This window comes from Lissotriton helveticus, chromosome 4_1 (genome assembly GCF_964261635.1).
Source record: "Lissotriton helveticus chromosome 4_1, aLisHel1.1, whole genome shotgun sequence".
Taxonomy (NCBI): Eukaryota; Metazoa; Chordata; class Amphibia; order Caudata; family Salamandridae; genus Lissotriton; species Lissotriton helveticus.
Window position 1 is genome coordinate 1,584,820,798 of NC_136063.1, and position 23,407 is coordinate 1,584,844,204.

The 23,407-nt window shown below is 47.4% G+C and overlaps 1 protein-coding gene across 2 annotated transcripts in view; it reads right to left on the reverse strand.

Moving 5' to 3' along the window:
• CDK13 (cyclin dependent kinase 13) overlaps positions 1-23,407 on the reverse strand; it is a 777,929-nt gene that overhangs the window by 393,363 nt on the left and 361,159 nt on the right. For both annotated transcript variants that reach the window (XM_078688204.1, XM_078688203.1), the window contains exons 5-6: positions 18,611-18,778; positions 18,255-18,394 (exon numbers count right to left, since the gene is read on the reverse strand). In XM_078688204.1, coding sequence (XP_078544330.1) covers positions 18,255-18,394; positions 18,611-18,778 — 308 coding nt within the window. The remainder of the gene's footprint in view (positions 1-18,254; positions 18,395-18,610; positions 18,779-23,407) is intronic.

Here is a 23,407-nt window from a genome sequence, read left to right on the forward strand (position 1 = left end):
ATCGCTCTCAAGGCAAATCTGCAATCTTCGCCAGAGGATCTTACTTGGAGGGGCCTCTTGCAGACTATGCCCACACCAAAATTGGCAAAGAGGCCTCAGACGCTTCATTCAGAGATAATAAGCTTGTCTTTATGTGGCTTAAGTCGGGCCCCTCGACTTCGGTCCCCTCGGACCCTTTGCAGGCAACAGCCCCTGGTGAGCCTACGAAAAGCCCCCTCGCACAGGCCTTCATGAACAACTTTCTAGAAGAGATAAAAAAATGGGGATTGGCTCCCTCAAATCTGAATTCAAGGCCTGCCTACACAATCTCAGGCAGGATGTTGCAGAAATTGGGGGTAGGGTTGATGACCACGAGAGCACGCAAGATACACACTCGGAAGACCAGGAGAACTTGTGGCTCTCAAGGAGCAACATATAGACCTTCAACTAAAGCAGGAAGACTTGGTGAGCAGGAGAAAATCTTCGCAATAGGGTGATCCCCAGAGCGGGTGAGGGGGCAAACATGGCATTCATGGCGGATCTCCTCCAGACGATCAGAGATGATGACGCCTCCCCGCCGGTCATGGAGAGAGCCCATCGAGTTGCTGCTGTGCGGGGTCGCCCAGATGTTGTACCCGACATTCTCACAAGGGTATACTTCTTCACGGAAAAGGAAGTCATCCTGCAGGCCGCAAGGAGCAAGGCAGAGCTGGTCTATAATGGACACCACATCCAAATCTTCCAGGAATCTCCCCTTTGACATTGCGGCGCTGCAGGGACGTCATGCCCGATACGGATAAGCTGCGCGACCTCAACATCAAACAGTGGGGCCATTCCTTTGCTTTAATTTTCACTTTGGAAGGTAAACGCCGAGTGTTCCACTCATGGGATTCCAAACAACTCCTACACATCCCAACGGCCTCCTGAGATGCCAGCCCAGCCAGTCTCATGCAACACCCAAAGGTGCTATACACCCGGAGTGGTCTACAGTGGCCCCCAAGCACAGGATACATGCCAAGGGCAAATACTCTAAGCCAAACAAGACTTTATTCAACACCTTTCATGGACAAGGCTCAGTCTCCCGCCAAATCCTTCGGGCTTCTAAATGAATGTTAGCATGCCTACTCTTGGGGAATATTGCTTTACACCATGATACCACTCACCCCAGATTACTGGTGTGACAGAACTCCCACCTCAGACACTGCAGAATCTAGCACGAACTTTGTGTCCCTTGGGCACTTCTATGGTCACTCTCCTCCAACAGTGAAGTGGCTCGCTTGCGGGACTGCTTCGCTATCAACCCGGGTCTCTTGGAGGGAACCCCTCACACCCAGTTTGCTGGCTGCAGGGTCCGGAGACCAGAAAATGCACAAGGCCTTCCCCCATGCTCCCCCATTCTATTTGTCCCCTTGGGGAGTGACTTCCTCAGAATGGTCTTGGCTCCGCTCGATGAGCTGTTCCAGGATTTAAATGGAGTTTTCACGGTTTGCCTCTTAGTACTTTTGTTGTATGTCCCCTGTTCTCTTCCCCTCCCTCCCTTTCCCTAGGCAATTCTATGTTCGGGCGGGAGCCATTGGGGCTCCTTTTTGCTCTCATCTTTCCCTGAGGGGGAACCGTTACCCATCATGTAGTTTCACACACCAGTCTGCCCTTCTCGTCATCTTCCATCCAATCCTTAGATCCTCTGCAGTGAGGATACCCTATGGGCATGCAACTCACGGCCCGTGGGCCTATGGGGCTACACCCTCCCTTGGAAAACCACCCCTACATACTGGACGCACCATGGTGACTGCCTACACTCTCACACTGGCAAACACGCCACACACTAGATGCCTCTCACTCAATGTGAAGGGCCTCAACGCCCCCCACAAGCGACACCAGATTTGGCGATAACTTCTTCTACAGGACATCAATGTAATTTTCTTACAAGAAACATCTCCTACGCTTGAATACATACCGAATGGCTAACCCTAAATACCCAACTCAATACTGGGTGTCCTCTAGATCTAAGACGGCTGGAGTGCCAAAACTCTAAAGCGTGCTTCTGCTTTACGGGAACTCTGGTGGTGCGAGACTGGGAAGGTCGCAATCTTAAAATAAGAGCCCAACACTATACACAGCCTTTCACTTTGATTAATGTCTGCGCACCCAATCAGTTGCAGGACACATCTCAGGAACCTCCTATCAGGAAAAACCTCAAACTGTCTCCTAATGTCATAACTAACTACCGCCCCATCTCACTGCTTCCCCTATACAGTAAACTGTTGGAAAAACACATTAACAAACATCTCTCGGCATTTGTCGAGTCCTCCAACTGTCTTGATCACTCCCAGTCAGGATTCCGTCCCCGGCATAGCACCGAATTAGTCCTGGTTAATGTAACAGACGACATTCGAATGCAGGCGGACGATGGCTGAGCAGCAATTCTCATACTGCTCGACTTGTCCACCGCATTCAACACCATCTCACACCAGATTCTACTGGATAGACTGCACTCAATAGGCATTCAGGACACAGCCTTAGAATGGTTGAGGGACTTTCTCAAAGACAGAACCCAAACAGGGAACCTCGGATCTTTTAAATCCAAGACCACCTCAGTAACCAAAGGGGTACCCCAAGGCTCTTTTCTCAGTCCCACCCTTTTCAACGTGTAAGTCGCCCCACTTGCTGCACTCCTCAGGAACATCGGGTTTAACCCGATTTCCTACGCAGACGACACACAACTTCTTCTTTCCTATGATAAAGATACCCCAAACATTCAAAACATATTCGCGGATGGCATGAAAGCAATAACATCTTGGATGAGCAGCAATTTCCTGCAGCTAAACGCAGGAAAAACAGAAATAATGCTTTTCAAAGACGCAGTCACCAGCTGGTCCCCCAGCTGGTGGCCAGAGGAACTTGGCTCGGCTCCATCTCCTAAACCACTGGTTAAAAATTTAGGAGTCCTTATCGACAACAATTTGAATCTGGATGAGCACATAGCAGCAACAAAACGAGCTTGCTTTCATGCCCTCAGCCTGCTCCGTAAAGTCTTCCACTTCCTCCCCTCTTCAACACGCAAGACCCTGATTCATGCCTCAATACTCAGCCTGGATTTCAGCAATGCTTTGCTGATCTCCGCCAAGGACTCGGCCTTACATAGTCTACAGGTGGTACAGAACACAGCAGCCCGATTGGTAACTAGTGCTCCCTATCGTGCCCCCTCTCTTCCACTGGCTACCTATTCGTAAAAGAATCCACTTCAAAATCTGCTGCATAGTATTCAAAGGCCTAAACCAGATGGGTCCTGTCTATCTGGCCGACAAATTGATCAAAAACACACCATCGCGCACCCTTCGCTCAGAAGGGAAAGGCCTTCTTGTCACACCTCGCATCAGACAAACCAGACTGGGAGGTAAATCATTTTCTTACCTTGCACCCAAACTCTGGAACCAATCACCCATGGATATCCGCCTCTCCACTAACTACCTCCACTGTTAAGATTTCATGTGGCAAGACGTAGAATCTCATAAAAACGAATATTCTTCTGAGTGTAGAATTAATCACTAGAGCCGAGCCGTGCCGCTGGCATTGGCTATAAGAGTTCGGACCCCACCTCCCTCCCCCCATGGAAAGCTCAGCCCTCAACCCTTAAGAGGTTATTACATCCAGTACCTTTAAATTGGAGCTAATAGTAACAAATGCATGTTTTTCATCGCTTAGAAGAGGCAACACTCTGTGTTTAGCGCTATGTAAATAACACACCATTGTTTAGCCATTGCAACAGCTTGCTCCTCATTTCCGTCCCGCCCGGGTATGCGCTAATCTTTCAGCATCATAAACATAGGTGCCATGTGTAATATTTAAGCAGTCGCCCGCATGACTTGCTCACTTTGCCAATGCTTGTTGTCTATTTGGAATTCTGATGGATCGCCTAATAGGTGACTGGTCTTGAGTTTTTTTGCGCATGCCATATGTCAAATTCAATCTAATCGGTGTTAGAGACTTGTCTGTTTTTTATTTTGAGTTTTTGGGTCCAGTGTGCAGGTTTTCACCAGTGTTTATGAAGATGAGCAGTCTCGGGACCCAGGCACAGATCCCGCCCCACTCTCTTCCTCCAAACATCCCCTCTCACAGCTCTTGCCTCATTCGCCACCACTAAAGGCAAGGAGGAAATGTGTCTGTCTGTCTGAAAACACAACACGTGCCGCCCGAGGAAAAACATCGAAATAGCCTCTTAATTGTTCTTTCTCTGTCTAAAAACGTTCAATTTGTATGGGCTGGTGTAGCGCCTCCTGCACCCCATGTTGCAGTGCCGCTGTGTGACATACAGATGGATAACAATTGTTCATTCTAGATTTCGGCAATTGTTTGGCACTGTCAATCCCCAGCCCAGTTAAAGCGCTGTCATGGTTTACACTTCTTACAATTATTGGGGAACTGAGGGTGGGCACTTTGATTCCTTGCCTCGTGCACGAGTATCCCCGGAGCCCACCCCCCTCACTGAGAGGGTGTGCCTTGTGTCATGTCCCACCACTCTGATAAAACGAGTGGTCAGTTTGGCACAGACCAATGCTTGTTTCTATCCCAGCGGGATGCGAACACCACAGCTGCACCAGCCGGTGTCTAATCCCCAGTGAATGGCTGAAAACACGACCGGAAGTAGACATCCCACGGGTTTGGGGCAGAGATTAGAGTGCACTGCTGTGCTATTTATACACACTGAAACTGACCCTCCATTACAAACTGACCCTCCATTACAAATGCTATAGGTGTCACGTTTGCAAAAGTTAACACTATTGGCATTGTAAATGACAAAGTACGCTATTTTCAAATCAAAAACAAATAAAAATTTGTAATTTACAATACTAATACCTCTAACTTCACTAATGCGAGCCCTATTGCATTGCAAATGCTTGTTTAACATGGCTAGGAACACAAGAGAAGTTCCAAGTAGCATGCAAGAGGAGTGGCTAACGATATTGCCAAGAACGAGGAGGGCCTCATCTATGGCGCAATGGTGGGCAAGGGATTGGGCAGTGGGTTCATCATTTGGATTAGGCTACTATACACAAATCCAATGCCCTGCATTAAGACAGGCTGTGTCATACCGGACGCGATACAAAAGGGGATGATGGACGGAGCGTTTGAGCAAATCAAACACTCACCCCCAGTCAACTGATCTGGGTTTAATCCATCACCATTCTTTAGCCCACTCAGCCACCCCATTTCAGACATGGCTATATGCAAATCAGTCTGACCCTGTGCCTCATGGGAACAGTCCAGCCCGAACTGCCAAGCCATGCCTTCCCTGGACCGGAAACAAGCTTCCGAGGACCGGCTCAAACCCAGATCTTTTGACTGGGTGTGAGTGTTTGATTGGCTCTGATGCTCCGTCCATATTCACCCCCTTTTGTACTGCCTGTGTCATACCTGACACCTACATGGGCAGCAGAGGCACCAGACAGGGGTGACCACTAAAGCCAATGCTGTTTGCATTAACCTTGGAGCCAATGGCTAATGTGATCAATATCACAGGATCAATGTATTTCATTGTATGCTGACAACATGATAGACAACAAAGTCAAAGATACCTAAAGTTAGGGGCAGTCTATTTCAGGGGTTCACCTTCAGGGTTCGGAGTTGTAGTGGGCCATGGTCCAAAGAATTACCAGCATTCCTTTAACAACCGCCCGGGATCTACAGGGATCAGTGTGCAGGTGGGGCTGGTAGCTGGTGCGCTACCAAATGGGGGGGGGGGGGGGGGGGGATGTCGGAGGGGTCACCTGGAAATAGGCCGCACAGGAGGACTTGAGGACAAGTCAGAGAGCTCCCATATAGGGGATTAGGTCGTAAGGGATCTTGAGTAAGGGGGCAAAGCTAGTTTGTAAGGACCCGGGCTAGGCAGCCCTGGTGCAGAGTGGTTTGCTCGGCTGGGCGAGCAAAGATGCACCCCACGGTCAGGGACAAAGAGCTGGCACGGGCTAAATAAAGGCAGCTAGGCCACACTCTAAGTGGGTCTCAGGGATGCAGATGCCCCTAGACGGCTGCTTGGTCCTGGTGCAGTGAGAATATGGACTCTCACTGTTTGAGTTTGGTGCAGGGTGGGGGTTGCTGCTGCACAGCTTCGGTTGGTCCTGTTGTAGTCACACCCGGTGGGAGGACAGATCTGACCTTCCAGAACACGAGTCACCTGGTCATCTGTGGCATTGGGCACGGAGCTGCAAGACGGTGGACAGGACCCTGCTCGTCAGTACCTGCGGACTGTAGGGGGTAGCTTCTATACTCCAAGGGAGACTGTAGGCGATTTTAAAAGTGCTGGCAGCTCGCAGATGAGTCACTGTCACGATTGTCAAGAGAGGGCGGATGACGCGCAGGGTTTCTCGCCAAAGTCCACAGGTCTGCCGCAGTTCTCGCCAGGCATGGACTCTTCTTCGTCCTTCTCCATTGAATCCTATTTCTTGGGTTCAGGGGTGTCATCTAAATAGTCACTTTAGGGGTGTGAAGGAGAGTGACAGGTAGTAGCCAAAGGGCTGCGTACCTTTAGGGTGTCTACACCCTAAAGCGGGCATATCCCTGACCCTAGAATGCGAATTGCGCCCAAAACAAGATAGAGGAATTTAAATAATGGGGTTCACATTAGCTGGCCCACTCTAAGGGCATTACTGGCTGAATGTGGGCACACCTCATAATATTACTATATTTCCCACGTGCCTGGTCACCAAAAAGTGGGGTCAGGACAAGATGGTGGGCATATCCACTATATGGAGAGGCCTGGGTCACAAAGGCATCAGGGCGTTTAAAGCTTCTTGCCATGGAATGCACATCCTGCATGGAGGAGGTGTGAACACCTTTGTCCAGAGCAGGCCTTGTTCCTGGCCTCCGAGAATGAAGTCGCTCACCTCAGGAGGCCAGCCACCAGCCTATGGTGGCTGGCTGGTCGAGACCTGTCAGTGTAACCCACCAGTAGTGAGTAGATTTTCAGGGAGCACCTCTAATGTGCTCTCTGGGTGTATTAACTCCAGCACTGGCATCAGTGTGGGGTTATCAAAACAATGTGGTTGGTACCAAACACCTTAGGGTACAGTGAAGCTATCATGTAGCTGGGGAACTTGTAATCATGAGTGTCCAATCCAAGTACTCGTCGTTGCTTCCCTGTACAAGTGTAATATCTTCCAGTGAGCTTAGATATCACCAGGACATATCCACTCTTGCAGATATGCCCACATGTGGGTATAGTGCTGTAAGGCCTGCCCGTAGGGGCACCTTACCTATAGCACATGGTAGTGCTTGGTAGACAAGGCACACATGGATGTGAGCCATGTCAACTCTTCGCTTTTCTATGCACCAAGACACACAGGCGGAAGTGGGAGTTTGCATGAGCCTGATGAGGTCTCTTAAGGTGGTATAATTTGTGCTGCGGTCCTAATGGACCCTCTTTAGTTCTAAGGCCCTAGGTACCAGGGGTACCACTTACTAGAGACTTGCAAGGATCCTAAAGGGATGCCATCCGTGGGACAATCGTACAGTTTAGGGAAAGAAAAATGGCACTGAGGACCTGGTTAGCAGGAATCTAGTACACTTTCAGTCACAGTTGCACCAGATATCAGGCAAAAAGTCATGGTAACCATGTCAAAAGAGGAACTTTCCTACACAACCTCGCCCACCTTTCCCAAGACAGTCTTCATTGTCTGCGCAGAAGAATCTGGAAAGGCAGTCTGCTCTGGCATATTTCAAAAGGGACAATAGCATTAAAAATTGAATCATATCATCATCTATAAAAAAAGAACCCTATTAAAAAGATTGTTTTTAACCAAAAATCGATGAGGAAAAAAGGGTTTAAAAGACAGGCAAAATTTGTCACATTGTCAGGTAAAACTCTATAGTATCCAGAAGTTCAGACCAATGCTTTTATTCTAATGCACCAGCTCCAGTATAAATATTTTGAAGCTGCACAGACAATAGCCTGACTGAATTCAGTGCACAGCGGTCGTACAGCATCCCGATGCTGCTGACGGAGTTGTTTACATAGTGGAATAATCCAGGATTTTAGGGCACACATATGATGGGCAAAAGAATATAAAGTGTGCTAGAGATTCCTCTGCCTTTTGACATGGATATGTAGTAGTCCAGGCGCCACCTGGGTTCCATTTTGCTCGGAGCGTCTGTAGCAGAATAGTGCCATATTGAAATGTCAGGTACATGCTCTTAGCAGCTATCCGGGTTGTATAATCTAGGAGAGGCACAAAGGCTATATAAATCTTGAAATCTTAAAATGTGCCAGCAAATGATCCCTCCGAGATGTGTCTGAGTTCTTCAGTCCACGTATATTCTCAAAAGGCCTTTTTGAGGGATGTCTTTAAGTGCTTTGAAACAGGGCATGAGAACCAAAATTCGCTAAGGCCTATCTTATGCAGCATATTTTTGACAAAAGAGTCATTTGATATTGCTAGCCTTATTGTGAGAAGCTACATCCTGAAAAGAAAGGGGCTTGAGGCTCAAGTCACATCAGAGGGGTATCAATGTTTTTTTTTTTTGCAGACGTGTGAGGGCTCTGGTAAAGGTATTTTCAGCCACGCCGGACGAGGTCAGATCAGCATTGTCCCATACTTCTGCCCTATACAATGCACTGCCATACGCCTTGGCTCTATACACTTTCAGAGAGGGAGATATCTGACCATCTTGAGATTGATGTATCTAAAGTGTCACTGAACCTTAACTACAGTCTCGCTTTCGTCTACTCTCAAATATATATGTTTGTGGCATGTGTAGCTGCATAGACACATGATGTTCATGCTTCTGCTGCACAGTTTGATTTGGATATGTGCAACTTGTTTTTCTTCGAAGAAGACTGAGTCACGATGTATAGTGACTCCACCTATTACCGGTAATGAGCATGGGCATCAGCTCCATTGTTCGTAATCAGTCGCCTTTGAACTTCTCCATTCCTGTAGGAAAAAAGATACAGCTGTCTGCACAATCTTCAGCGTTGTTGAGACCTTTGTCCGCTTGGCAAGAGAGTTAGTCTTGAAAACCTTTAGGGGCCTGCGCCTCCAAGAGCCTTCATCCTCCATCTTTGATCCTAGTGAATGCAAGTATGGTGGGAAGGGCCCATTTCCAGAACTGCCCAATATGTAGAGCGAAGTACCCCCAGACTGACTGTCATCAGGTTTGGAACCTGCCTTGTCCCAGCGCAGGACGAGACGTCTTGCATGGCCTGTCTCGGCTTCCACTCTAAAAAATAAGACCGCTAGGTATTGACGTGAACGGCTGTTCACTCGTTCACCAGGGCATAGCGACAACAGATAACCTGGACTTTTTTGGGGACCACAACATCGTGGAACAAAAACTCGGAGCCTCGGCAAAGCAGGCCATTCACGTCAGCCCTGAGCTTGCAATCAGAGTCAGAGAAGCTTCACATTTTTTAAGTCCTTGTGAAGAAGACTTCAACCGTGAGTACCTCCACCACTCCTCAATCTCCATCCCAATACCGCTCTCAGGCTCAGCACTGCCTTCCCGAGGTCGGACATCAAACCCAGACTCCACACTTCTGGTCCATCACTGCTGAGAGCTATGGTGGGCACAAACCCACTGCTTCTAATCTGGCACCAATCCAGCCTTCGACACCAAAACGGTCGGCCAAGATCTCGCACCAACCCAGTCCTCGGCACCAACACCAAAACTGGCCTTGAGGCCGACCTCGGGACGAAAAACACAATCTGTTCAGTCAGGCCAGACACCATCTTCGGTGCCTGAGATGATCAGGAGCAGCCAATTTTGAATAGCTTGCAGCAGGAACTCTATGCCAAGCAGAAGCGTTCCAAATCCTTCTCCAGGCTGGCAGGACCTTCACGCAGCCTCCTCACAAGGCTCTGGACACAGTTTCTCACAAGAAGCTGACTTTTGAGAAGGCTCCTGCCTTGGAGCTTGAGCCACCAGCCAAGCCCAGGAAGCACCAGGGGACTAGCAAACATCCAACCAGCTCTGCCCCCTTCTCATCCTCCTCCTTCCCCCTTCTTCCTCACCCCACCGCAAGGTCACCCCATATCACACTCAACTGGGGGTTCCCCCACATCCATCACTAGGTGGGGTGGGATGGGTAGTAAGCCTTCCGGTCGTTTACATCCTTATGAGGCACCTTTTGACCCCGAACTTCAGGATGATAGACATAGATCCACCTGGCAACACTGGCCTGAACCTCTATCTTGCCAAAGCCCCCCACGACCAGGCGGTTGTTGGTGCACTAGATGTCAAAAGGTCCCGCATGTTAATACAGGACAGGACAAGACAAGACAAAACTCTTCTATAAAACACAGCAGCTCTTGGTTTCTTTCTCTAAATCACACTAGGGCTGTGCTCTCTCCAAAAGCAGAAATAGCCCATGGTTGTTCAAATGTATACAGACCTGATGTGCAAAAGCCAATAGCCCTTTGCCTGTCCCTCAGAGACCCCACTCTACCTGCAAATGCAGCAGAAAAACATGTAGCTGTCAGAGGGGCTACTCATTGGCATCTATTTAAGAATACAGCATAGCACAAGAGTCAATGAAACGAAAAGATTTGCACTCGGCCCACAACTTCTAAGCCAAGATCACTGGCACTTCTCACATCCAGACCTTAAGTCACATTGTCTGGCCATTTAGCACCTATGGTCTTAACATTTATAATTATCTAAGGTACGTTTGCAAATCCTGAAAGAAGGTAGAAAACTTACAACTGGCGCATGTTTTGCGGCTACATTTTATGGTTTACTATCAAGTCAACAAATGAAGCCGGTTCATGGTATTATACAGAACACTTATGTGCTACACTGGGTTTGCCTATAGCACATACTTGCCAGTAATTGTGTAGCTACAAAATAAGGAGTAAAGTTCCTGTGATTAAAACTTTCGTGCAAGATCTTAAAGGAGTAATCCCTTCAAGGATACCCCCTGTCCTGTCTTTATATCCTGTGCACTGTGTCTCCCATTTAAGTAACACATCTGTAAGAATGACCGCCAATGGTTTAACCATCAACGTGAATAGTAAGGGTGATAAGGGACATTCTGCACCACTCTCTATAGTCGATTTAGCTGATACAATACCTCTGGACATCACCCAACCAACAGTGTGTATAGCAGTTTTACCTGGCCAAATAAGTGTGACCCAATCACATCTCTTTTTAGTACACTCAGCGTATACTTCCAGTTTGAAGTACTGAGCGCTTTTTTGATGTCTAGATCCACTGGTGTGCCATTAAAATCTATAGTCCGAGCTCTCACACACTGTCTTAGGGTGTAGAGCTAATGGCAAATCAGACTAGGGAATCTATAAAAATTTTGTAGGAGACTATATCAGAGTTGTCAAGTTTCCGAGTTCCACAAAAGAGGACCTTATTCTTTCCAGGTTTTTTCTACTGCATGCACATAACTTGTAGCTTTATTTATTCCATTGCAAAGCTAGGACCACATGTCACATAATTCAACAAAAATTTCTGGACTGAAAAGTTACTCACATGGACCAGAGAAAATTGCAAGTTCTGACATCTGTTTAGAGTACTTGAGAATTCAGCACAAGGGCTTAACTGAAAGGTCTAGACTAGATGAGGTTTTTTAAGGATATTTTACAAACCTTAATGAACTTCAAGTGGCTATTCTTAAGTGAAAGCACACACTCTGCAAAACAGTCAATTTTTATATTTTAAATGTTTTTATTTCATAGATTATTAATTGAAAATAGATTCTCAGGTTAGTACTACCCACCTAAATATTTCACTATTTGAAAATTGCTACTCCGAAGCGCAGAGCCCAGCACTGCAAAGTGAAATGCACAACTTTTGTTTCAATGACATTCTAAATTTCCTTTACGATAGTATTTTATTTACCCTAATCCATCAGTACATCGCTGTGTACAGTACTGTTATACAGTAGCAGTAGTTTTGTAGTGTGACGTCAGACTGCGTCCCGGTGGTTCCTGGACGTAGTCGCCATCTTCAGATTATTTTTTCCGCCAATAAGTCAAATAATTTTGGGAAACAGAAGAAAAAAAGTACGAAAATCTACCAAATCACCGAAGGCTGCGAGAAAAGTGATTAACAGAGAAAAGGAATCGTCTTGATTCTGACAGGGGGCCCTGCAGTTAACCAAGTGGTCGGAGAATGAAACAAGCATTTGCAATGCAATAGGTCTCGCAGTAATTAAGTTTGAGCTTTTGGCATTGCTTAATATTGCAACACTAATTGCAACAAAAGTCAATAAATTGTAGACCCAAAAAAAGTGTTCTGAGGGGTTTGAAAGGGTCTATTCTAGTTATTTTTTATTCTGGGAGGGTGAATCCTTTATCTTATAGACAGCCCGGTGCAGATCCTGGGTCCCATCGACACCCTCCACATGTAATCACCCCACCTCGATCTCCGCTTCTCAGCAGAGTGGTCGCTCCCCCTGTGTCTGTGGTATCGTACTCGCAGCGCTTTGCCTTTACCGACTGCCAGCTGTGTGATCTGACCGCCGCTTTGCCCAATTACATGTTCAATTGCCAGCGTTAGTTGCATTGTCGTTTATTTGCCAACCTTATTCCATTACTTGCAGCGCTTTGCCTTTACCGACTGCCAGCTGTGTGCTCTGACCGCCGCTTTGCCCAATTACATGTTCAATTGCCAGCGTTAGTTGCATTGTCGTTTATTTGCCAACTTTATTCCTGTTTTTGCGTTCTCCCCCAAGCGCTCTCGGCTTTCAGACCCCTCCGCCTCCATTTTGTTGATTGTTGTCCTCCGTAGCCCGCCCCGCCTCCCAGCTGAGACGCCCTCGCCCCTACCCCCCCCCACCATCCATATATGACAACAGTTCCCGCGCGCAGCGTTCACGCGCAGCGACCGCGCCCAACTCGCGCCGAAGGCGCGCCAAAGGTAAGCCCGTCTACGCCCGTCCGCGCCTGGACCGCGCCCAGCGCCATACCCCCTGGCCCCCGCATTGCCCAGCCCTCCCGCATTACCTACGATGCCGCCACCCTCCTAGCCCTTAACCCCGGTCGCGCTCCCAACTGCGTCCAAGCCACCCCTGGACAAACCCATGGACCTTTCTCCTGCTTCTCCTGCAAATTCAGCGGCACCGACAACATCTCCGCTACGACCACACCACAGATTCCCAACCCCAACCATCTACATTGCATCCTTCTCAACACCCGATCAATCCACAGGCACGCCATTGACCTATGGAATCTACTAGACACCATTTCTCCGGACATCGCCTTCCTTACGGAAACATGGATGAATGCTTCCTCCGCACCAGACATCACCATAGCCATCCCTGAAGACTACAAGATCACTCGCAAAGACCGTACCAGCCACACAGGAGGAGGAATCGCTATCGTCCATAAGAAATCTATCCGCATATCAACCAGCTCTGACGTCAACCTCGCCAACTCCGAACACCTTCACTTCCAAATCCACATCGACCCCAAAACCACACTCAGAGGCACCCTCCTCTACAGACCACCAGGACCCCGCGCAAAATTCAGTGAAGACATCACGGACTTCATCACCCCACACGCGCTCCCCTCAAAAGACTACATCCTTCTGGGAGACCTCAACTTTCACCTCGAAAAGATCAACGACCGCAACACCGCCACCCTCGTGGACAACCTCGCCAACCTCGGACTTAAACAACTAGTCACTTCCCCCACCCACATCGCAGGTCACACACTCGACCCCATCTTCACCTCCAGCAATCATGTCTCCTTCAGCCACACTACGGACCTCCTCTGGACTGACCACAGCTGCGTTCACTTCACCTACAACAAACCAAAACCCTGCATCCACCTCCAACCTACCCTGCAAAGGAACTGGAACAAAATCACCACGGACCAAATCTCCGCATCGCTCCTTCAAAACACCCCAGCCCTCCCTTCTAACGCTAACGAAGCCGCCGCCAACCTCACCCTATGGTTATCCAACACCGCTGACACCTTAGCACCACTGAAAAAACGTCAAAACAAACCTGGCAGCAAGAAGGCCTCATGGTTCAACGATGATCTCAAGAAGTCCAAGAAACTCTGCCGCTCCCTTGAAAAGGCCTGGAAAAAAGACCCAACCACCAGCACCAAGGATGCCTTCAAAAACGCCACCCGCACTCACCACCAACTAATCCGAAAGGCCAAGAAAACAGCATTCAAGGATCGACTTGACAACAACGCCCACAACAGCAAGGAACTTTTCAACATCGTCAAGGAATTTTCAAATCCCTCGGCCAACTCCAACGACATCACCCCCTCTCAAGCCCTCTGCGACTCCCTAGCCTCATTCTTCCACAACAAGATTGCAGACATCCACAACAGCTTCAACAACCAACCCGGAGACCAACCCACCCAACCATTTGAACATTCTCCCCCCGTGAACACCCTTAACGACTGGAACCCAATCTCCACTGAGGACACAATCCGCCTGATGAATTCCATCCACTCAGGATCCCCCACAGACCCATGTCCTCACCACATCTTCAACAAAGCAGACTCCGTCATTGCACCGCACCTCCGAGACGTCATCAACTGCTCCTTCAACTCCGCCACCTTCCCAGAAGATTGGAAACACGCTGAACTCACCGCCCTTCTGAAAAAACCCACAGCGGACCCCACCGAGCTCAAAAATTACCGCCCCATCTCGCTTCTTCCATTCCCGGCCAAAGTCATCGAGAAAGCTGTCAACAACCAGCTCGCCGCCTTCCTCGAAGCCAACAAATCCCTCGACCCATCACAATCTGGCTTCCGAGCAAAACACAGCACTGAGACCGCCCTCATCGCAGCAACAGACGACATTCGAACTCTACTAGACAACGGAGACACAGTCGCCCTCATCCTCCTCGACCTCTCTGCAGCATTCGACACAGTTTGCCACAACACCCTTTTACAACGCCTCAATAACATCGGAATCCAAGGAAAAGCACTTGAATGGATCACCTCTTTCCTCACCGGAAGAACCCAGAGAGTCCGCCTTCCACCATTCAAGTCCGAGGCCTCTGAAGTCATCTGCGGCGTACCACAAGGATCCTCACTCAGTCCCACCCTCTTCAACGTATACATGAGCCCCCTCGCGGCCATCGCACGCCAACACAACCTCAACATCATCTCATACGCGGACGACACTCAACTGATCCTTTCTCTCACCAATGACCCCAACACCGCCAAAACCAACCTACACGAAGGAATGAAAGAAGTTGCCGAATGGATGAAACAAAGCCGTCTGAAACTGAACTCAGACAAAACAGAAGTCCTCATCTTAGGTACATCCCCCTCCGCATGGGACGACTCCTGGTGGCCGGAAGCCCTCGGAAAAGCACCCATCCCGACAGACCACGCACGGAACCTAGGCGTCATCCTGGATTCTTCACTCTCAATGAACAGACAAGTCAGCTCCGTATCCTCTTCCTGCTTCAACATTCTTCGCATGCTCAGAAAAACATTTCGCTGGATCCCCTCCGAAACAAGGAAAACAGTCACCCACGCTCTGGTCACGAGCCGACTGGACTACGGAAACACCCTCTACGCAGGTACTACCGCAAAACTCCAGAAGAAACTCCAACGAATCCAAAACGCCTCAGCCAGACTCATATTAGACATCCCACGCAACGATCACATCTCTGGTCACCTTAAAGACCTCCACTGGCTACCCGTCAATAAGAGGATCACCTTCCGACTGCTTACCCACGCACACAAATCACTCTACGACATCGGTCCAGAATGCCTCAACTCACGACTGTCCTTCTACACCCCCTCCCGCCAACTACGTTCTTCCAACCAAGCCCTCGCCACTGTTCCTCGCATCAACAAGACCACCATGGGAGGCAGATCCTTTTCATACCTGGCTGCTAAAACATGGAACTCACTCCCCGCTTACCTTCGCCTTACCCAGAACCACCTAGCATTCAGAAAGCAACTTAAAACGTGGATATTTGACAAGTAATCCTCCTCCCCGTCCTAAGCGCCTTGAAACCCTCCGGGTATGTAGTGCGCTATATAAATTCTTTGACTTGACTTGACAAAAAATCCATTCAAAATGCACCCTTCTATGCACTGGATATGCTTTGCTATAGGTTATGTGAGCTATAACAAGACGGAAAAATACCCGGATAGACACAGGAAAGTAATCCAAGTACAAACACAAAGACAGAGCTGAGACTGGATAGAGTGCGACAAGCGGGCGGCCTGTAGCTGCTATAAGCATCTATGCACCGTTATGCCAGCCCTGCAAAGTAGGCCGTGTTAGACAAAAAGATGTCAGTACGGCTAAACATGCACAGCAACAAAATAAAAATAAAAAATGCACGCAGAGGGAGAGAACCGTGCCTAAACTGTACATAGGGTTTCCTGGCTAGGGACGGTTGTATCTCACCTAAACATGGCTCCAAATGATAGGTGGCCTTTATTTTTAGGTAGTTAACTGTGAGAGAGCCTATGCATAGTAGCAAATACACGCATATGGGCGCGCTGGTCCCTCGATGTGGCGCAAACCGCACTTGCTGATTCCGGCCACTTCTTCACCACCGTCAAGAGGACCGCAACCTAATGCCTGCCTTCTCGCTATCACTAGCCTCAAATGGCCCCCAATCCAGCAATCCTGCAAAGCTCATATGGGACTCTACTCCCCCCGCAGCAGAGGCAGCTTGTCACCCGCTCCCTCTCCGAACACTCGAGGGGGGGGGGCTTAAGGCAGCGATAGGGCAGGGAGTACGGCGAGCACGACTACGAGGGGTGCGGGGGGGGGGGGGACGCCTACTCGGGAGCATTATAACAAACCACCGACCTGTGCTGGGTTCCCAAACTTAGCCACCTTGCTGCCAGCTGACCGTACCTCGCTTCTTGCTTGAAACGCTGTCAGACTCTGCCCAACTGCTTCCGTAGTCACTTCACTACCCACTCATGTTGACTATTTTAAAATAAAACGTACTCCCTGCATGCTCATCATACCATGTGAAGTTCCTGCGATGTGCTATGGCCTGGGCAGACGGGCTCCAACATGTGCAATGTTGTCATTCTTGCTGAGGTTAGGCCAGTTTGAATACTACAGCTCGCCTCTGTATGCAGTGACCTGAAGCTCACAAGTTCGAACCGTTGCAAGGTTCTCAGCCTTCCACCCTTATAAGGATGGTAAAGAGAGTGGTCACATTTTATTTGGTAATAGTAGCAATAGGTATGAGTTAGCTGTACCAGTACTCAGTAAAACTTGCTAATAAAAGCACTATGGAGCAGCAAGTATAGGCTTGGAAGGACCATATAACTGAAAAAACTAGAGTACAGAAAACAGTGCTAAATTAGTGCAATGCCTGTACTCTAGACGAACGTCAACATCCAGCTGAAGAATTTAGTGCAATATCAAAAAAAGCTTCTTGAGCACATAAAAAAAAAAAAACTCTTACTGCCCCCGGAATCCGGCCGCACTGGAAGTCAGGCAAGATCGCCTGTGATGTGCCGCGTCCGGACCGGAAGAGGAGGCAGGCGGAGGAAATGCGTCTCGCGGTTCCTGTGAGCCTCGGGGCCGCCAGTAGGATGTTGCGCAAGTGTTGGAGGGGGGGGAAAGGGGTGTGTGTGTGTGTGTGTGTGTGTGTGTGTGTGTGTGTGTGTGTGTGTGTGTGTGTGTGTGTGCGTATGTGTGCGCGTATGTGTGCGCGCGTGTGTGTGTGTGCGCGCGCGTGTGTGTGTGTGCGTGCTTGTGTGTGCGCGTGCTTGTGTGTGCGCGTGCTTGTGTGTGCGCGTGCTTGTGTGTGCGCGTGCGTGCGGCGGGGCTGGGTTCTCTGTATGGGTGGGTGCGTGCATAGGCGATCGTGTGTGTGTGTCAATTGAGCGCTCGTACTTGTGCGCGTGACAGTTTCAAATCACCTCCAAGGCGATGCACGCGGCCAGGATTGTCTCCTGGAAAGCAGACACGGCGACAAAAGGTTCTCGGCGAGAACGCGCTTCCGCGCGCTTAGCCGAGACCTAAAAAGGAGAGGCAGATCGGGTTATGGAAAAAACACCTTTTAAGTTCTGCCATTACTGCCACCACAGGTTCACACAAAGAAAACTCCACAAAGTCTGAAAGCCTTGTCTCCTGAAAGACAAGGATGAAACCCGCGAGGCCTGCACAGAGTTTGCACCCAAGACTCTCAAGCTAAGGTGTTGGCAGATGCTAGAGCAGAAAAGCAATACATTTCTGTGTACAGTACTGTTACATAGGAACACAGATATTGCTAAACTGCTTGTGTTGCTTTCTTTAAAAGGTCTTCACTTACACCCGTTACAGTTTAGGGTTCATAAAGGTGTACTATGAATATTTATTTAAACTCTTACCTTTATCTTTATCCTTGGCTTTGTAAACTTGTCCATAAGTGCCTTCCCCAATAATACCGATGATATCAAACTTGTCAACACAACGCTTTCCCCAGTCAATACTGTTCTCACTGATTTCACCACAACGTGGTCCACATATTCTGTAGAATAATTTAAAAAGAAAATTGTTTCTATGATTGAACACATTTTATTAGAACAATGGATTGTAGTCTAAACAGAATATGGAATGCGGCGTTCTGATTAATTAATGGTATAAGCAGGCTCAGATGCTCAAAACATAGAATAACTAAATCTTAAACTACTGACAAAACAAAATTCAGGATTTGTTAGCATTTGTAGGGAAGTTTTCTACATACTTAGGCCTTTTTTTGGGCTGTGCCTGAGTTTTTCTCTTTGCTTCAGAACTCCCAGAGATATTCTCCACTCCTGGTACATAAGGTGGCAACGGCAAGTCTGCAAGTAAGAACCGCAGTTTTCTCTCCACTTCTTTCTGAACTGCCAATGCTGGAATGCATCCTCGAAAACTAGAAGGGAAAAAAAAATCAACTGATTAGTATTTCTAGGTACAAGCACTCTTACTTTTCTTAATTTTCTGTACACCTCAGGTTTAACAAAAATTACAGTGGACTGAGGCATGCAATATAGTCACATGGATCAGATTGCATCATCAAGTCCAGCACAAGAGATTAATAAAACATTCTCAATGCTGAGCTTCATTTAATCATCCAATAGAATCCTGAAGCAGTTATCAGGACCACAGAGTTTGTATAACTTTATTAAATTTGAAGCCATAGCGAGGAACACCCCGCCTACACGGCTTGCTCACATACTTCCTTTCTATTAAAACACACCCTTGCCTTCATCACACAACACCCAGGAGTGGTGGCAATGCTCTTGCAACTTGCAATGTCCGAGCACAACACTAGATGGCAGGAGCATACACAACTATAAAAAAATAACAACGCTATATAAAACTTTATAAATAAATAAAAAACAACTTGTGTATCTAAAGCCACACATGGTAGGAAGATATATAGTTCAAGTTTATTTATGTTACAGAACACAGAAGAGGTCTGAATAAAATCTCACAATTACATGCATATAGATGAAATAAAATTCGAATTCATAATTGAATGCACATATTAAAATGCACCAATCCACCCAAAGATGCAACAATCATAGAAAATATCCAGGGTTCTAAAAACAAAATCCCAGCAAGCAACAGCCTGTTGTACAAAATGGGATATAACGTGTCATTCGTTAAGTCAGAGCAAGGATTTAAGAATTACATAACAAATTGATTTGTATACCACAAAGTAGCATTAAGACAATTCAAATATCTGAAACATAAGAGGCAAAGAATGCCCACATATGAAACACCATCAACCTCTACTACGTGCGAACTGGTATACGTTAATATAACTTTAAAAAATACTTCGTAAATAATTCTATTACAAACTATTTCATTCGGAGGAACATAAAGTGATTGTAATACTTAGTAATACTGCTGACGCTGAGAGAATAGACAACTGCAAACAAATTGGCCTCAGTCATTTCCGCCAACATAAGAGCAAAGCAGGGCAAATAAACAGAACGTGGTTAATATTTTGTGAACCATTTTAACACAGGTTACAGACCGCGCTGATGAACGATACCATTTAGCCAGGAGGGGGTTTAAAGGGAGCATGTCCTGCCTCAGCAGTATCCAGAAACGGCACACTCCAAGATGTGGATTCCATGAAATATATGCCTGCACTTTATCAAACAGGAAAAAAAAGCCGGACGGTGACCCCTCTTTAAAATACCTGGCCTCCATGTCCATATTAAAACTTAAGGTTCAGGTGGCCTGTTTTAGAGTAACATTTAGTTGCTGAGGCGTCAAAGTAAAAACAAGCATTTGCAATGCAATAGGTCTCGCATTAGGAACGTTTGTGCTATTGGTATTGTAAATGACACATTTTGTATTTATGTGTTGGTTTTGAAAATAGCTAAATGAATAGCTTTGTCATTTACTATGCCAATAGTTTTAACTTTCGCAAATGTGACACCTATAGCATTTGTAATGCAATATGTGTTGTATTTACGTGACTTAGATGTATTGATATTACAAATAACAATGGCTTTTAATTTTTTTAAACAATTAATACTTAAATAAAAGTTATTGTAATTTATAATGGCAATAGCCTAAATTTTTTTAAATAACTTTTTTGAAGATTATGTTCAGTGTATTTTATGGTGACGAAAATCCAAGAACAGAGGTGAAATATTAACTTTTTTTGTGACATTAGTAATAAAGCTTGAAACATTGATAGAACATATTTGAACCAGTTGTTGCATGGTTGCACAGATTGATGCTGTGATGGCGCTGAGTGATGTAGTGGCGACGACTGATGCAGTGGCATTCAGTGATGCTGTGGTAGCGCATAGTGATGTTGTTGTGCCCCTGAGTGAGGCTGTGGTGATGCGATAGACAGATAGAGGGAGAGAGGGAGGGAGGGCGGTCAGATAGAGGGAGAGAGGGAGGGAGGGCGGTCAGATAGAGGGAGAGAGGGAGGGAGGGCGGTCAGATAGAGGGAGAGAGGGAGGGAGGGCGGGCAGATAGAGGGAGAGAGGGAGGGAGGGAGGGCGGGCAGATAGAGGGAGAGAGGGAGGGAGGGAGGGCGGGCAGATAGAGGGAGGGAGGGCGGTAGATAGAGAGGGAGGGCGGTAGATAGAGAGAGGGAGGGCGGTAGATAGAGAGAGGGAGGGCGGGAGAGGGAGGGCGGGAGAGTGAGGGCGGGAGAGTGAGGGCGGGAGAGTGAGGGCGGGAGAGTGAGGGCGGGAGAGTGAGGGCGGGAGAGTGAGGGCGGGAGAGTGAGGGCGGGAGAGTGAGGGCGGGAGAGTGAGGGCGGGAGAGTGAGGGCGGGAGAGTGAGGGCGGGAGAGTGAGGGCGGGAGAGTGAGGGCGGGAGAGTGGTAGAGTGAGGGCGGTAGAGTGGTAGAGTGAGGGCGGTAGAGTGGTAGAGTGAGGGCGGTAGAGTGGTAGAGTGAGGGTGGTAGAGTGGTTTAGGAAAATTTTGCTATTTTGACAATATTGATAGTAAAATAACACATAGTATATTTGCAGATGTGCACAGTGTGATATGTTATTTATTACCATTATTGAGTGTGTGGCTGTTGAGGCTTCATATTCATGAAGCCTCTAGTAAGTCATGATGTACCTTCCCCAACAATGATAATAAGTAGCTCAATATACTCTTCACGTCTGCACGTCTGGATAACACAAAGCAAATTAACATAAAAGCATAACAGAGCTACTACAGTACAATATAAAAATAACAATGCAATAATGGAGCACTAAACACAGCTGAAAATCAACGGAGGACACCACCCAAACACAATGCAACAAAACAAGTATGCACAATTATTCTTGCTACAGGTTACCGCCTCTGAAAATCTGCTTTCATAATACGGTGGTAAAAGATGTTTGCACCAAGCGCTGCCTTAACTTGTGACGAAGGGCATGACATAGGACCAATCAGGATTGGTTTAGGATTTTGTCCAGTGTTCTTTGTCATCGTCAAGAAGAGCATTAGTGAAATAAAATTCGGGTTGTACAATACAGTAAACTAAATGAGATACACAGAGAAGGTGTTTTGCCACCCACATTGATTTTCTAGTCACAAAAGAATTGTCTGCCATTCAATATCTGAGAAAAATGTTGCTATTTTGACAGTATTGCTCGTAAAATAACACATAGTATATTTGCAGATGTGCAGAGTGTGATATGTTATTTATTACCATTATTGAGTGTGTGGCTGTTGAGGCTTCATATTCATGAAGCCTCTAGTAAGTCATGATGTACTTTCTCTTCCCCAACAATGGTAATAAGTAGCTTAATATACTCTTCACGTATGCATATATAGTTTAATACATTTTAATACATTATGTATTTCTTTTAACCAATGTTATTAAACTAAATGAGAATGCAAGGGGTAAATTTGTGTAGTACAGTAAAACCACATTGAAGAAGCTCCCTTATTATAAGGAGAGTTGGTTTCCTGTGTAAAGTTATTGTTACTTTTAATCTGTGACACAGTGAAAAGTTTTTTTCTAATGGCACTTTCGTAATAAAGGACAAGAAGGAATAGCCTGCAGGGTAAAACTAATACCAAGATCAGGCAAAACCAATGACGGCAAGTTGGACATTTTTGTCAAAAGTACATAATTATCAGCTATACAAAAAGTGTCATCAATAACTAGAAGATGAATATGGAGGGACAACGATTGTGTCTGGCATAAATTGCATTTATTTGGCTAAATTAGTCAATTGCCTTAAAGAGGTGCATTAAGTGAAAGTAAAGTTTGTAAATGTCTGGTCTGGTTTAAGTCCCTGCATGTGGGGAAAGCCTTCAAGGCAGCGCTGGGAGGGGGGCTGGGCAACCATGCCAGCATTCCGATTCATGAGCCGATGGTCCTGTTTATGACCTGCGGAGCACGTGAAGTGGCTGCTGCAAATGGCTTTGATGTTCTTGTCTTGCTTTGTGGGAGGGGTAGGGGGAGCGAATTGCTGTGCAGGCGCCTGACTCTCACATGAACTGTATGTGATCCTCAGTGGGTAGAGTTTTCGGTACTTTTGCAACACGTCTCAGTCCATGGTAGCAGTAGTAAAAGACAAAAGAAAGTCGAAAACAAGCAACCAGGCGCAAGCAAAGGCAGAGCGCGTGTATATGTTTTGTCCTGCGTGCGCGCAGACACGGAAGGAGACAGATTAGTGTGAACATGAGGATAGGTGGCAGGATAGAGTACAGGGCAGAGGGACAGGCACAGCGAGGGTTTTGGCTCTCTGGTCGTCGTCGTTAGTTTAGGGTCTTTCTCCCTGGGCGTCGATCGATCCTTTTCGGGGACGATTTTCTGCTGATCAGCAGCTCTCGGTGCCGGGGACTCCTTCTCGGAGGATCCGCTGGGCCTGTGAGTAGTCGCGGACGCCGCCTTCTTTGGCGTCGGCGCTTTCGGGGTCTTGCCCTCGATTTTTCGAGACTCAGAGTCTCTCGTGCTCTTGGGGGCCGAAGAGTCTCCTACCTTATCAGAAGTCTTCGTGTAATCGGTCTCTACGACCGTGTAGCTGTCGTCTTCGGCGGCAGCGTTGTCTTCTTCTTCGGAGGACATCCCCAG